This window comes from Symphalangus syndactylus, chromosome 1 (assembly GCF_028878055.3).
Source record: "Symphalangus syndactylus isolate Jambi chromosome 1, NHGRI_mSymSyn1-v2.1_pri, whole genome shotgun sequence".
Classification (NCBI taxonomy): domain Eukaryota; kingdom Metazoa; phylum Chordata; class Mammalia; order Primates; family Hylobatidae; genus Symphalangus; species Symphalangus syndactylus.
Window position 1 is genome coordinate 24,253,037 of NC_072423.2, and position 14,145 is coordinate 24,267,181.

The window sequence follows — 14,145 nt, forward strand, 5'->3', positions numbered from 1 at the left end:
CGGCCAGTCTCTATTTCTTTCTAATGTACTGAAAAAAATAGTATCAAAACCAAGCATACTGTAAAGTTACAGTAGAACTTTGAAATAGATGTCTACTCATACAAAAGGCTAAATTTATTTTGTAGTTTTCTTATAAGAGAATTAACATCCAACCTTGAAGTTTGAATTTTGTTACCTGGCTAATCTGGAGTATTTCATGAATTAGAATTGCTAATTACAAAGCTTTTTTTTTTGAGATGGAGTCTTGCTCTGTGGACCAGGCTGGAGTGCAGTGTGCAATATCGGCTCACTGCAATCTCCGCTTCCCAGATTCAAATGATTCTCCTGTCTCAGCCTCCCAAGTAGCAGGGATTACAGGCCCGCGTCACCACGCCTGGCTAATTTTTGTATTTTTAGAGGACAGGTTTCACCACGTTGGCCAGGCTGGTCTTGAACTACTGACCTCAAGTGATTCGTCACCTTGGCCTCCCAAAGTGCTGGGATTACATGCGTGAGCCACAGCACAGTCCAAAGCTCTTTAAGTGTAACATTGAAGAGCTAAAGTGTAACTTTGTTTAATGAACTGAAAAAATTAGTACAATCTTTACACAAAGAATAGTTAAGAAAGTATAACCAGCACAGAATGTTAGCTGTAGTTAGCTACTGCAGTTCAATGATCAGCAGGGTAGTAACTAGAGAAAGTTATATCCTTGGAGTTCAAATAACGGTCCAAAATAGGTTGTCTTGAAAAATGGGATGATGAAAAGACAATTCAATACCTACTGATCTCACCTCTCTACACTTTAACAGAGACTATTTGAACCAATTTTTTAAAAACAAGAATGTGATAGCACCTTGACTTGAGACCCCCATTAGAATTATAGTGTATAGTAGTGACATATCCTATAGTAGTGACATATCCTAAAAGCCATGGATAATGAGGATAGCATGACTTAAATTACAATTTCGTTCAGGTTGAAAATCAATTTGATGTTTAGCAAAATAATCTCTCTAAAGGGGTGAATAATGCAAACCAACGAAGGTCACAGACACCTATGTATAGAGATAGATACTGCCATCATTCAAGCACTGTTCTTGGAGGCCGGGCGCTGTGGCTCACGCTTGTAATCCCAGCACTTTGGGAGGCCGAGGCAGGCGGATCACGAGGTCAGGAGATTGAGACCACGGTGAAACCCCGTCTCTACTAAAAATACAAAAAATTAGCCGGGCGTGGTGGCGGGCGCCTGTAGTTCCAGCTACTCGGAGAGGCTGAGGCAGGAGAATGGCGTGAACCCGAGAGGCGGAGCTTGCAGTGAGCCGAGATTGTGCCACTGCACTCCAGCCTGGGCGACAGAGCAAGACTCCATCTCAAAAAAGAAAAAAAAAAAAAGGCACTGTTCTTGGAAGAATTCAGCTAAATTAGCAATTATGGCACTTCTGGATTTCTGAAAAAAATTAATCTCTGGATTACTCTGGAAACACAGTTATAATTTCAAATTAGCTTTTCATTACTTTGCAAACTTAGTTTTTCATTAAGTTGAACACTTAAAAACTTGTACCGTAAGTTCACTTCTGTTTAAAAGGAATGAGTATGGGAGTTTTATGCCCTATTTTGGACTCAGTCCAAATCTCGGTCTCAATGATTAGTGTGTCTTGTCTGTAAAAACAAGACATATTTTACTAAAAACAAACAAACAAACAAAAAACAAAAACCACAATGTGAAATCTTAATGATATTAAAATATTTAAGAAAAGAGACTCTCACTTGAAATACACCGTGAATCTTGCCTACTGTTGCCTTTTAAAAAAACATTAGCACTTAAATAAATATATTCATTAATTAAGAAAAATGTTCACAATAAAAATACATTCTACTCATTCACCTGATAACAAACATACACATATTCTACTATAGTTTGAAGCAAATCAGAGTTTAAACATTTTTCCTCCAGGTACCTCTGAAATGTATTAGTTTTATAGCAACATGGTCCCTTTTTAGTAAAAATAAACCAAAATAGGTAAATTTATATAAATTATATTTACAAAATATTAGTATATTCTCATGAACATAGGCTTTTCTCACTTTTTTGCTTAATAGAAAGTATAGTGTTTCAAAATGAAAGTAAAACACATAGCCCAAACCAAAACAAAAACATATGCAAAAACATTTTATTTATAATAGATCAACATTTTTGACGTGAAAGGTAGCCACTTTCAATTTCTCAGTAATGCCTAGAACCCAACAGTTTTCAGAAAGACTACTTAGTTCACAATTATTTCACTGTAGGTAAATGAAATAATTTCAGAATGAACTTTTTAAATGGCTTTGCCTATGGCAAATTGTTTTATAAACTTGAATGTATGGTAAGCTAGCTTTCCCAGGAAATGAATGTAATCCAACTATGTTCCAAATGTATTAAACCAGTTTATACAACAAATATGAGAATCACCTATGTGCATCAACTGTGCTAACACAAGAATTCTTTTTATCAAAATATTCATTTTTCAAAAAGGCCTCACATTAACCCCTCAAACCAAGCACTCCCTTCCTATGTCCAGCACTCTTTTCTACTTCAAGTTGCATGACTGTATAGACAACTGTCAAATTCCAGTGGAACTGTACACCGACTTAAGACTGTATGTAATATACATCAAACACAGGAGGTCACTGACTTTAAGGGACAAGGTGATAACTAAGTAGTTATAATTTAGCCACGGTCTTTTTTAGTTTAGAGGGAAAAAAGTAGCCCCCAAGTATCCTTAACTTTTCAGTACTTCTCTGTAACACACAGAATGAAAAGGTACTCTCTAAAATTAAAATCATTAGAAAATATCTCAAATAAAATGTTTTACATAAATAAGTGTTAAATTTCAGATTCAAACCATATTTTCTTCTGTATCTCAATTTGGGAAAAAAATTCTCACAATTATTAATTCTTCTCAATTACATTTATTTTGAGCATTTAAATCTACTATACACCAGTTTGTAAAATTCACCTTGGTTACCTCTCCCCATGCCTATGTGCTGTCTTTTCTCAGGTAAGTCCATTATATGCATCTAAGTGCTGGGGAGGTTTAAATAGCACTTAAAGAATATTCATGAGAGTTCTGAAATGAAGGTTTTGTCTTTAGCTATTTATGGTAGGATTTGTAATTCAAATCATCACAGCATCCTAAAGAAATACTGTGTGAATGGAATGCACACAATTCCTACAGAACACACAAACTGATGTCCAAAAGGCACAGAGTAATGCTGGTGGCTCTTTCTAGTCAGTTAAGAAACAATAAAAAGTCTGCATTATTCTTTCATAATTTAAATACTTAAGTAATCTCCACTTTATTATTTTATAACAATGACTTCAAATTTACATTATTTTAAGTACCATTGTAATAGCTTAGTGTATAATACAGATATTTGCGAATATCCCATCCAAAAATTAAAAAAAAACTTCTTCACTATATATATATATTTATATAAAAATTATTCTGAAAGACAAGAACATAGACAAGGGACTTGGTACAGACCATCAACTCAATTTTCTATCACCACGGTTGTAACTCCAAAATCAACAAATATACAGCAGTAATTAAAAGCAGTGCAAATATCTTTGGACGTTAGGATAAAATTATAATGCAAGAACATAAAACTGAGGAAATAAAAAAGGCAAGTACTTCAAGTACAAGGAACCAGCCGGCTTGAGGTCCATCTTAGTGTTTACTGGGGGCTTCTTCCCTGCTTCTACTTCTTTCTCTGAAACACATTGGCCAACATGGCACCTGATGTTGTCAACTGGCCCATTTTGTTCAAAAACTTGGTCTTTGTATCTTCACTCACTAAGCTTGCGGCAATTGACATTGAGCTAGGAAAGAAAATTTAAAATTCATGTAAAGCAATTAAAAAATAACAATTTTTCATTTCTTTAGTAGCATATCATTAACGAACACACTCTGAATCGGCGTCACAAAAGGGAAACTAATATTTATGGAGGGTAGTTTGTATATGCCATACTAGATTAGGAGCTTTCATGTTCGTTATGTATAGTAAAGAAAGCAGTACGTGTAGTGGTTAGGAACAAGTCTGGGACTGGACTGAATGTTGGCTCTGTTTACCAGCTCAGGTAAATTATTTAATCTCATCTGTAAAACAAGGATGATTTTGGTATTTGCCTCCTAGGGTTATTAGGATTATATTAATACAACTGTAAAGTGCTCAGTATAGTGCTAGGCACATAATAGCATGATGTAATTGTTAGTAGTTATTCTTTATCACTTCATTTAATTCTTACAGCAATCCTGGAAGATAAATATTATCAGTATTTTCACAAATGAGTAAATTAAATTGCAATGAAGTTTTGTGCTGTGCCGATAATAATCCTATGGTATATTCCTTTTTAGGGGGATATTCCTTTTTAGGGGGATGTCCTGAATTGCCAGTTGCATTGATTTCAACCAACAGTTTTGAATCCATTTCACCAACCTGCTGTGTAGGGAATAAACACAATCTAAATGACCTCTAAAGATTGCTAATTTATCATAGTACTGAACAGAAACAGAATACTGATCAAGCACAATTTTTCAATGACCTGACAACTGTCCTGTAATAGACTTGGAATCCAGTTTATTGCCTTGTGGCTTTGGCCAAGATGCTTTAGATCTCTCTGACTCAGTTTCCTCATCTGTAAAACACAGCTTGCAATTTCTGTTGTAAAATATTCTGAGGATTAAGTAAGATAATGTGTTTGAACGTGTCAAAGACAACGTGTGGCAAGCTGCGGGTGCTCAACATGTCTGTCGAATCTACTGCATGAGGCGTGTGCTGCCACGGAGGACACCTGGGTCTATGTAGTCTAGAAGGGTGTGCACTGTGAATTACTCAAGTTAAAAACCAAACCACAACTCCCACCTTGAAAATCTTCTTCACATTGCTCTTCTGACAGTACACCAATGGGTTCTCTTTCCTGCTGCTTCTCTTCCCACAAAGTAATCTTCCCTAAGGTTCAGTATTTGGCTCTTGATTCTTCAATTATAAAACTTACTCTCCAAGTTTCAAATTGAATCACATCCCGTTTCCTGAGGGTCAGTCCCACATTACTATTATTCGCTAGATAAAGCCAACATCTCAAGCTTTTGTTCACACCCTAACTTTAGAAATCACTCCCCATTTTAATTCCCCCCTCTTTTTGCCAGTGGTTCTACTATTTTCCTCTGTTTCTAACAGTGAATTTAATAGCTTCTTCTACTTCTATTTCAAACCAATCACAAGTCCTGTGACCTTATTCTTTGAAGCATCTCCTCTACTGTTTCTTTTTACTTCCATGGCTAATACTTCACAACTCAGTGATTCCAACAGTCTTCCATCTTTAATTATCAGATTAACTTCTAAAAGTCACTTCTTGATATCACATCTTAGCTCAAAATTCTTTAATGCTTACATACCACCTACAAGATGAAATGTGCTTTGCATTCAGGAAATGTGGCAATCTATTTCTTGTTTTTCCATACCACTGTCACTGACTATCTCTTTGACCCCCTTCAGTCAGGTTTGTCCAGTCTATTGCTCAATCACTCTCAAATCTTTCTATCCATTGCCTACCCATCTTTCAAAGCCCAGCTGAAGTCCTATGGTGCCTTTCCTTAACATTCTAGCTTTTCAGTGCTCTTCCTTTCTTTAGAAAACTCAGTGTAAGTCAAAAGATAAGTATGATTTAAATTTACATCTAGAAAAAGGGGATGTATGGGTCAGACCATAGTTGAGATATCAAGTTTTAATGATATTCTAAGAGGAGGCCAACCATGATGTTAAGGAGTCTGAAAACTATAAGAGGTAAAAATGAAAGGAATGAAGAATATTTGGTTTGAAGAAGATTTAGGTGACTTAACTGGTATCTGCATATGTCATATGTGAAAAATTGGATATATAATGTATATCTGCAGGGGTGTATATATCTGCATAGGTCTACTGATACACATCAGTCACCTGGAAAACTTCTGAAAATGCAGATGCCTAGGCCTAATCCAGTACTTCTGATTCTTTCCATCTGAGGTAGGAGGCCCAGGACTATATTACAAAGCTTTTCAGTTAAAAAACAAAACAAAACAAAACAAAACAAAACAAAACAAAACAAAACAAAACATTGCATTGCATTACAGCAATTCCGCCCCCACCCCAAGACAGAGTGTAAATTTTTATCAGTTTTATAAAGGGGTTTGTAACACTCTCCCACCCCTCTACCAGATGATAAAGACTTGTTTTAGAGGGCATAGGCATTTTGGAAAGGGAGATTTTAATACAGGAAAATATAAGTTTTTAAAAGGAGTTATTAAAATGAAATGGGCTGCCTTGTAATGTGTATCCTCACTGCAAGTTTTCAAGCAAATCTCAGATCTCTTCTTTGCAACTAATATCCCTATCTTCTTTGCAACTAATATCCCTATCTTCTTTAAAACTATTTATGTCCTATATTATTTATCTCTTTTCTTCTCTTTAAAATCTCCATTTGGGCCAGGCACAGCGGCTCACATCTGTAATCCCAGCACTTTGGGAGGTCAAGACGGGTAGATCACTTGAGGTCAGGAGTTTGAGACCAGCCTGGCCAACATGGTGAAACCTCCTCTCTAGTAAAAATACAATAATTAGCTGGGTGTGATGGTGCACGCCTGTAATCCCAGCTACTCGGGAGGGAGGCTAAGGCAGGAGAATTGCTTGAACCCGGGAGGCGGAGGTTGCAGTGAGCCGAGATGGTGCCACTGCACTCCAGCCTGGGAGACAGAGTGAGACTCTATCTTGAAAAAAACAAAAACAAAAACAAAAACAAAAATAAAATCTCCACTTGATTTCTAACACCATTCTGGTTTGCCTTCTATTTCTCAGTTAAGTTCTTCCATATGCATCTGAAATGCTGGTCTCTAATTCCATGCCTGGTCACCTTCTCCCCATCAGAGCCCCCTTTTCAAGTGATATCATTTATCTACCACAGCTCCAACCGTAAGGCTTTAATTACCACCCATATGCTGCTGATGGTTCTTAAATCTCAATGAACTGCCTATAGTGTTTCTCTACCTGTGCCTCACATTTTAAATATTCCTCTTCAGAATAGTTCTTCCCCTATAGTTCCATTTTGTTGTATTTTATCATCATCCGTTTAAATGTTCAGATCAGAAATGTAAGAATCTTTTGATTCTGTTCTCCTTCACTCAATCAGCTGCCAAGTTAAACTGAGTTCACATCTGAAATATGGATCTCAAATCCATCTTCTCATATTCACTGCCATACACTGGCATTATAACATGGTGGTTAAAATCATGGTCTCAAGGACCGTAATGCCTGGGTTCTGGTTCCTCCACTTAGTAGCTAGGTGGCCTCTGAGCAACATACCTACCTCTCTGCCATCTGTAAAATGAGAATAGTAAAAGTATCTACTTTGTAGGCTTAGTATGACAATTATTAGCAAATATATGAAAAATGTTTAGAATGGTATCTGGTTCATAAGCATTACTTACTGTTACCTTCCCATCCAAGACCACGCTTCATCTTATCATGGGTTCCTGTAACAGCTTTCTAATCTGTTCCACCCACTTCTCTATTCACTAGAGTCTGGTTCCTAAAGCAGTGATTCTCAAGGTGTGGTTCCCAGACCTGCAGCATTAGCACCACCTGAGAACTTGTTATCAATACAAATTCTCAGACTCCACTCAGATCTTCTGAATCAAAAACTCTGGGGATGGTACTCAGCAATTTCCAGGTGATTCTGATGGACACTAACGCTAGACAACCAAAGTTCTTAAGTATTGGCTCCAGGTAGCAGGCCAAATCCAGCCTGCTGTTTTTATAGATAAAGTTTTACTGAAACACAGCCATACACATTTATTTACATATTGCCAAAGGCTGCTTTCCTGCTACAATAGCAGAGTCTAGCTCAGTAGCTGTGACAGAGATTGTATGGTCTCCAAAGTTTAAAATAATACTTACTATCTCTACAAAAAAGCTTGCCACCACCTGGCCTATAACATAAAGTCCAAATCTCCCAGTGTGGCACACAGACTTCTTTATTGTTTGGTGCCTACCTACCTTTATATACTTATCTCTACCATTCTCCCACATGTACTCTGCACTCTAGCTTTACTTACAGTTCCCAAATACGCTCTTCTGTAACTTTTGTCATTTTGCACAGTGCTGATTTTTCTGCATGTAATCCTCTTTTGCTCTTCCTTTTTTCCTCCCTAGTCAGCCATTCATATCTGAAGACTCCTGTATTCCTTTATCCTTGGAACCATTTGCAGGCATTGTTTTAGTGTTTATCTTTATTTTTAACTGCTTCTTTTTCCCACTTTCAGCTGTGAATACCTCGAGGGAAGAGACTATGACTTGCTCAAGCTCATCTTTGTGAACAGCCCATGGTAAGCACTCTGAATTTTACTTACTGCTGAATGAATATAAGAAGGGTACCAAAATAGTTATGCATACATTTTCTGCCTGCAGATCAGTGTGCTTTGCAAACTTTTCTGACACAGATCCATAGTAAGTGCCACATTTTACGTGATGACTTGTAGTACTTACACAGGTAACTGATGTTTCATAAGAAAGACTCATCTTTACTACTTGGGATGTACTCTCTATTTGATTCTATTTCTTGGGACGAAATACCTGTCACAACCAATTGAATTAATTAAACAACGTACTAACGTCAATGATCTGCAGTTTGAAAAATACTGCTTTTAACCACAGGCTCTTTGAAGGTGAAATCCATATATGCATCATCTTTGTATTCCCCACAACAAAAGGCAGAGCTCCTCCCAGATACAGATATCTTTATCTGCACCCACTCTTGCTTTTCCTTCCATTTTAGAAGCAGTTCCTTTTACTGCTTCAAGTAAAAGGCTTTCCTCTTGTGCTTTTGATCTACAATAGACTTCAGAGGAAGGGTGGGGTCAAGGAAGGCTTCCCTGAAGAGGCAACATCTAAGCTCTGTCCTAAAGGATGAACAGGAACTAGCCAGGCAGAGTAAGAATACTCCTGGCAGACGGAATCATATGCGTAAAAACCTGAGGAGAACAGAATCTTGCTGTGAATCTGATTAAGTCTCTAGATCTAGACCCAGCTACCAAATATACAAGAAATAGAGAAGAACATGTTAAAAGACAGAAGAGAAATGCAATCACCAAAATTCAGACTGTGGGAAACTCTATAGGACAAATGACTCAGTTTCTTCAATATGTAAATTGCATGGAGAAAAGAGGAATAGCAGGGTGACATTCTGTCTATGGATTGAAGGAGACAACACAGCAACCAACTACAATGTACAGAACTCATTTGGATCCTGACTCAAACAAACTTTAAGGAAGACAAACAACAAATCACTGACATTTATGAAACCAGGAGAAATTTGAACAAAAGCAAGATAGTTGATGATATTAAGTTGTTATTGTTATGTTGGTGTGATAATGATATTGTGTTTATGTTTTTTTTAAATAATACTTATCTTTAAAAGATACATATCAGAGAATGGGAGGGAGAAGTAGGTCGGGTATGGATGAAATTGAAGCTGGGTTACAGTTATAACATGTATAGAAATTCATTATATTTTCAGTTTATTTTTGTGTTTGTTAGAAAAACCTGTAAAAAACCTCTATAAAAAACCACCAATAATATAGAAGATGTGAATGTGTCTGTTGTTTTAATCCTCTGTGGCTAAAATGGTTATATATGGAGAAGACTGCTTCCATTCTAAGAGGCTTTATAAAGTACGGGTTCTAACACATCAAAGATATATGCGTGTTGCACATGGGGAATAGGGAGGAGCACATGCGCGAGTGTGTGTGGTGTGTGTGTTTCTAGACCGATAGGATGAAACACTTATTCCCAGTAGTTAGCCTTAAAGAAAATACTTTTGAGCTTTTTATGTCTAACAGAGTCCTCTTAAGATGCTCAAGGTTACTTCAGTAAGAGTACGTAGAGTTCATTTGTAAATAACTCCCACTCCTGAAACTCCAGCGTTATACTCTTTCACATCTATGCTTATATTTTAATTTTACTGAATCCTTGGATTCTAATTAGTTTGATTAGAAGCATGTGACTAGAACATTTCCAAGTTGATAATCCTTTATGCAGTACGTTGTTCATCTTATAACTCCTGTCACAAGTTTCTAGACATTCTTTTGACCAGTGAATGAACAACCCAGCTACATATCAGAATTTTGTTGGAAGCTTTTAAACGTACAGATCCCTAGGCTGACTGAGAATATTGAGAGAAGGCACAGGGCATGGGGTGGAGACCTGAATTTTAAATTCCCCAGATAATTCTGATGAGATGGTTTATGGACCAGGATTTGAGAACCAATGACTTAAATCATTTTCTTGTCTTCCAAACAAAGGACTATAACATAACACAAAATGACACATTACACTGATTGACAGCAAATTTAGATAGAAAAATTAAGGTTAACATGTAGCCTTAAAAAAAGAATTAATGTCTTACCCTTGAGGCTCTTGGACGGTCTTGTTTTCAACTTTTTGTTCACATTCTTTTATCATGGAACTTAAAATAACCTGATTAAAAAAATTTACCTTAGTGAAATACAGTTTACATAGTAAAATACTACGGTTTAACCTAATGTTTTAATTTTTAATATTCCTATAAGCTAATATGTTAATTAAAAATTTAGTTTTGGCAGTTACTTTGTTGAAGGAATTCATATTAGAGTGCTAGACTAGGTACAGAAGTAGCTTTAAAAAAATCTCAATCATGTAACAATAATTTATTTTGATTTTCACTAGTCTTCTTTCTAAATGTTTTCTATTCTCCCTTAGCTTACCCACCATCTTCTAAGGTTAAAAGTAAAATTTATATACATCTATATATTTAACATACACACACACTATGGTCACACACATATTTTCCCAGTAAAAGCTGTCCTGTTCTATGCCCCTTTGCTTTCTCCAGGTTGCAAAAAGCAAGATCCCTTATTTTAATGTCTAGAGCTGAGACTAGGTACAGCACCATGGCTACTAAAATATAATGAGGGATATGCTGGGTGTGTAAAAGTTAACACCATTCCTGCAGGGCGACTGAGTGAGTGATAGAAAGGTTAGAGAGATCTAAACTGCTGCTCTAATATCTGGCAACCACACCAGAAAATGAATGGCTCTTCTGAATATTCTTGGCCCATATTTGGGCATGGAGGTCACTAAAAAAATATTTATTGTCTACCTACTATGGGCTAGGCACCTTTTGAGATGCGGGGGATAAAGCAAATAAAACAGACAATATCCCCTATTTGTGGAGCTTATGTTCTAGTAAGAGAGATAGATACATAAAAAGCAGGTAAATTATGTAGTGTATTAGAAAGTGATTAAGGGTTTTAGAAAAAACATTGAGTAAGATAAGGGGTACTAGGAAGGCCAAAGTGGAGAATGGTACAATTCACATGGAAGTGTTCAAGGTAGGCTTCATGGCGATGATAATGTTTAAGTAAAAACATGAAGGAGATGGAGGAATAAATGCTGCAGACGCTAGGAAGAGGCTGCTCAAAGGCTATGAGGTGGGACTAGATCTGCCATGTCCTAAGGAAAGAGGCCAGAGTTGGTGCAGGGTGAGCAACGGAAGAGGATAGAAGATGAAGTCTTAGATGTACTAGAAGAGAGGGCCGGATCCTATAGTGCCTTGAGATTATGATAAGGACTTTGGGGATTATTCTGAGAGAATGAAACTTTTATCATGCATCATGTGGGAAATTCTAGGTTACCCTTTTTTGAATGTATTCTCTGCTTCCCCACTCTCTTGTCTCACAGGTTATAGCATTTGTTTGTTTGGCTAGTTTTTTGCTTTTTGGTTTTTAAGGGGAATTTTTTGTATTTTTCTTTATCCTCCTTGCATTGTCTCTGTTTCCTCCAGCATCCTCCTTCTTTCTTCTATATTTTCATCTCTGTCTTTGGTATTCCAGGCTTTTCTAAATGATTGGTAATCTTGGGATGTCTACTAATGACTGGAGCCCCAAAATGTGGATTAGAATCTCTTTATGCATGTGTAGACTTCACTTTAAGTTAAATCTGGCACAAACCTAACTTTCTGTTGATCTTTTTTCCCCTGTAGGTGTAAACCTGACAGCCAGCATTTGAAGGGTAATGAGGTGTCCCATCATTAACTAGCTGTCACTTATTTTCCCTCTTTTCAGTATGGTTTTCAGCTATGCCCAATTATCTCAAGTCTACAGAGTAAAGCGCCAGTCTCTCTTCAAGGTTGCAAAGGGAATCTGGGAATCTGATCCTTTCAAAGTCTTTAAATTATTCCTCTTATCCAGTCCCACCATACCCTAATGGAGGTAGGGAAATTTGTGGTGAAACAGGCTTGCTTCTTATATGTTCTGTCCTAAAGACTTAGATTTAGCATTTATCCTGGAAGCAAGGATCCTCAACAAAATACTAGCAAAGTTAATCCCGCTACATATAAAAGGAACTATACAACATAACCAAGTGGGATTTATCCCAGGAATGCAAGGTTGGTTTAGTACTCCAAGATAAATTAATGTAATACACTGTATCAATAGAAGGAAAAACAACCTCATGATCATCTCAATTGATGTAGAAAAAAACATTAGACAATATCTAACATCCCTTCATAATAAAAACATTCAAAAACTAGGATAGAAGGAAACTTCCTCAACCCGATAAAGGGCATCTAAGAAACATACAAAGCAAAACTGAAAAGAACTAAAAGGGGAAGTAGACACTCCCCAGTCATAACTTTTTTTTTTTTTTTTTTTTTGAGACAGAGTTTTGCTTTTGTTGCCCAGGCTAGAGTGCAATGTCGTGATCTTGGCTCACTGCAACCTCCACCTCCTGGGTTCAAATGATTCTCCTGCCTCAGCCTCCCAAGTAGCTGGAATTACAAGCATGCACCACCACGCCTGGCTAATTTTGTATTTTTAGTAGAGATGGGGTTTCTCCATGTTGGTCAGGCTGGTCTCCAACTCCTGACCTCAGGTATCTGCCTGCCTCAGCCTCCCAAAGTGCTGGGATTACAGGCGTGGGCCACCGTGCCTGGCTGTCAATCGTAACTCTTAACACGTCTTTCAACAGCTGATGACACAAACAGGTCACAAAAAAACTGATACAAAGATAGAATTGAACCATAAAATTAACCTTATTTTATTGAAATATATAAAATAATATACCTAATAATGACAGAATGTATATTCTTTTCAAATGCCACATTGATCATATTCTGGGTCATTAGGATAACTTTAACAAATTTCAAAGGACTGAAATCAGACTGTTCTCTGACTGTAGTTAAGTTAGAAATGAGTAACAAAAATATCACAAGATAATTCCCCCTGCCCCCCAATTAAACAAACCCCATGGGTCAGTAATGAAATACTGGAAATAAAACTCTAATTTGAACTAAACGATAATAAAGATAAAATATAGCAAATGCATGGGATACAGCTAAAACAATACTTAAAACGTTAAATTCATAGCCCAGCATGGTGGCTCAAGTCTGTAATCCCAGCACTGTGGGAGGCTAAGGTGGGTGGATCGCTTGAACCCAGGAGTTTGAGACCAGCCTGGGCAGCATGGCAAAACCCTGTCTCTACTAAAAATACAAAAAATTAGCTGGGCATGGTGGTACACGCCTGTAGTCCCAGCTACTTGGGAGGCTGAGGTGGGGGGATCACTGGGAGGTAGAGGTTGCAGTGAGCCAAGATAGCACCACTGTACTCCAGCATGGGTGACAGTGAGACTCTGTCTCAAAAAAACAAATAAAAAACCAAAACCCTTAAATTCATATATCAGAAAAGAAGAAAAGTTTAAAAATAACCTAAGCTTCCTCCTCAAGAAGTTAGAAAAATAGAAAAACAAATCTAAACAAAATAAAAGGAAATACAGATGAAAACAGATATAAGTAAAATAGAAAAAAAAGCAGTAGGGAAAAATCAACACAGCTAAAAGTTCAATATTTGAGATTAATGAAACTGATAAATCCCTATTCAAAACTAACTTTAAAAGAAAGAGAAAAAAAAAAAAACAAAAAACACCAGGCTGGGGATGGTGGCTCACGCCTGTAGTCCCAGCGTGTTGAAAGGAGATCTAAATAAATATAAGATACAGCATGTTCTACATAGCAAGACTCAATCATAGAGAAGACTCCCCAAATTAATTTACAGAGTCAA

The 14,145-nt window shown here is 36.9% G+C and overlaps 1 protein-coding gene across 7 annotated transcripts in view; it reads right to left on the reverse strand.

The window, feature by feature from the left end:
• Window positions 1-2,134: 2,134 nt before the first annotated feature.
• The window catches only part of RELCH (RAB11 binding and LisH domain, coiled-coil and HEAT repeat containing), a 126,591-nt gene continuing 114,580 nt past the window's right edge, over window positions 2,135-14,145 (reverse strand). For all 7 annotated transcript variants that reach the window (XM_055297271.2, XM_055297290.2, XM_055297280.2 and 4 more), the window contains 2 exons: window positions 10,455-10,525; window positions 2,135-3,839 (listed from right to left, as the gene is read on the reverse strand). In XM_055297271.2, coding sequence (XP_055153246.1) covers window positions 3,719-3,839; window positions 10,455-10,525 — 192 coding nt within the window. In that variant the 3' untranslated portion in view covers window positions 2,135-3,718. The remainder of the gene's footprint in view (window positions 3,840-10,454; window positions 10,526-14,145) is intronic.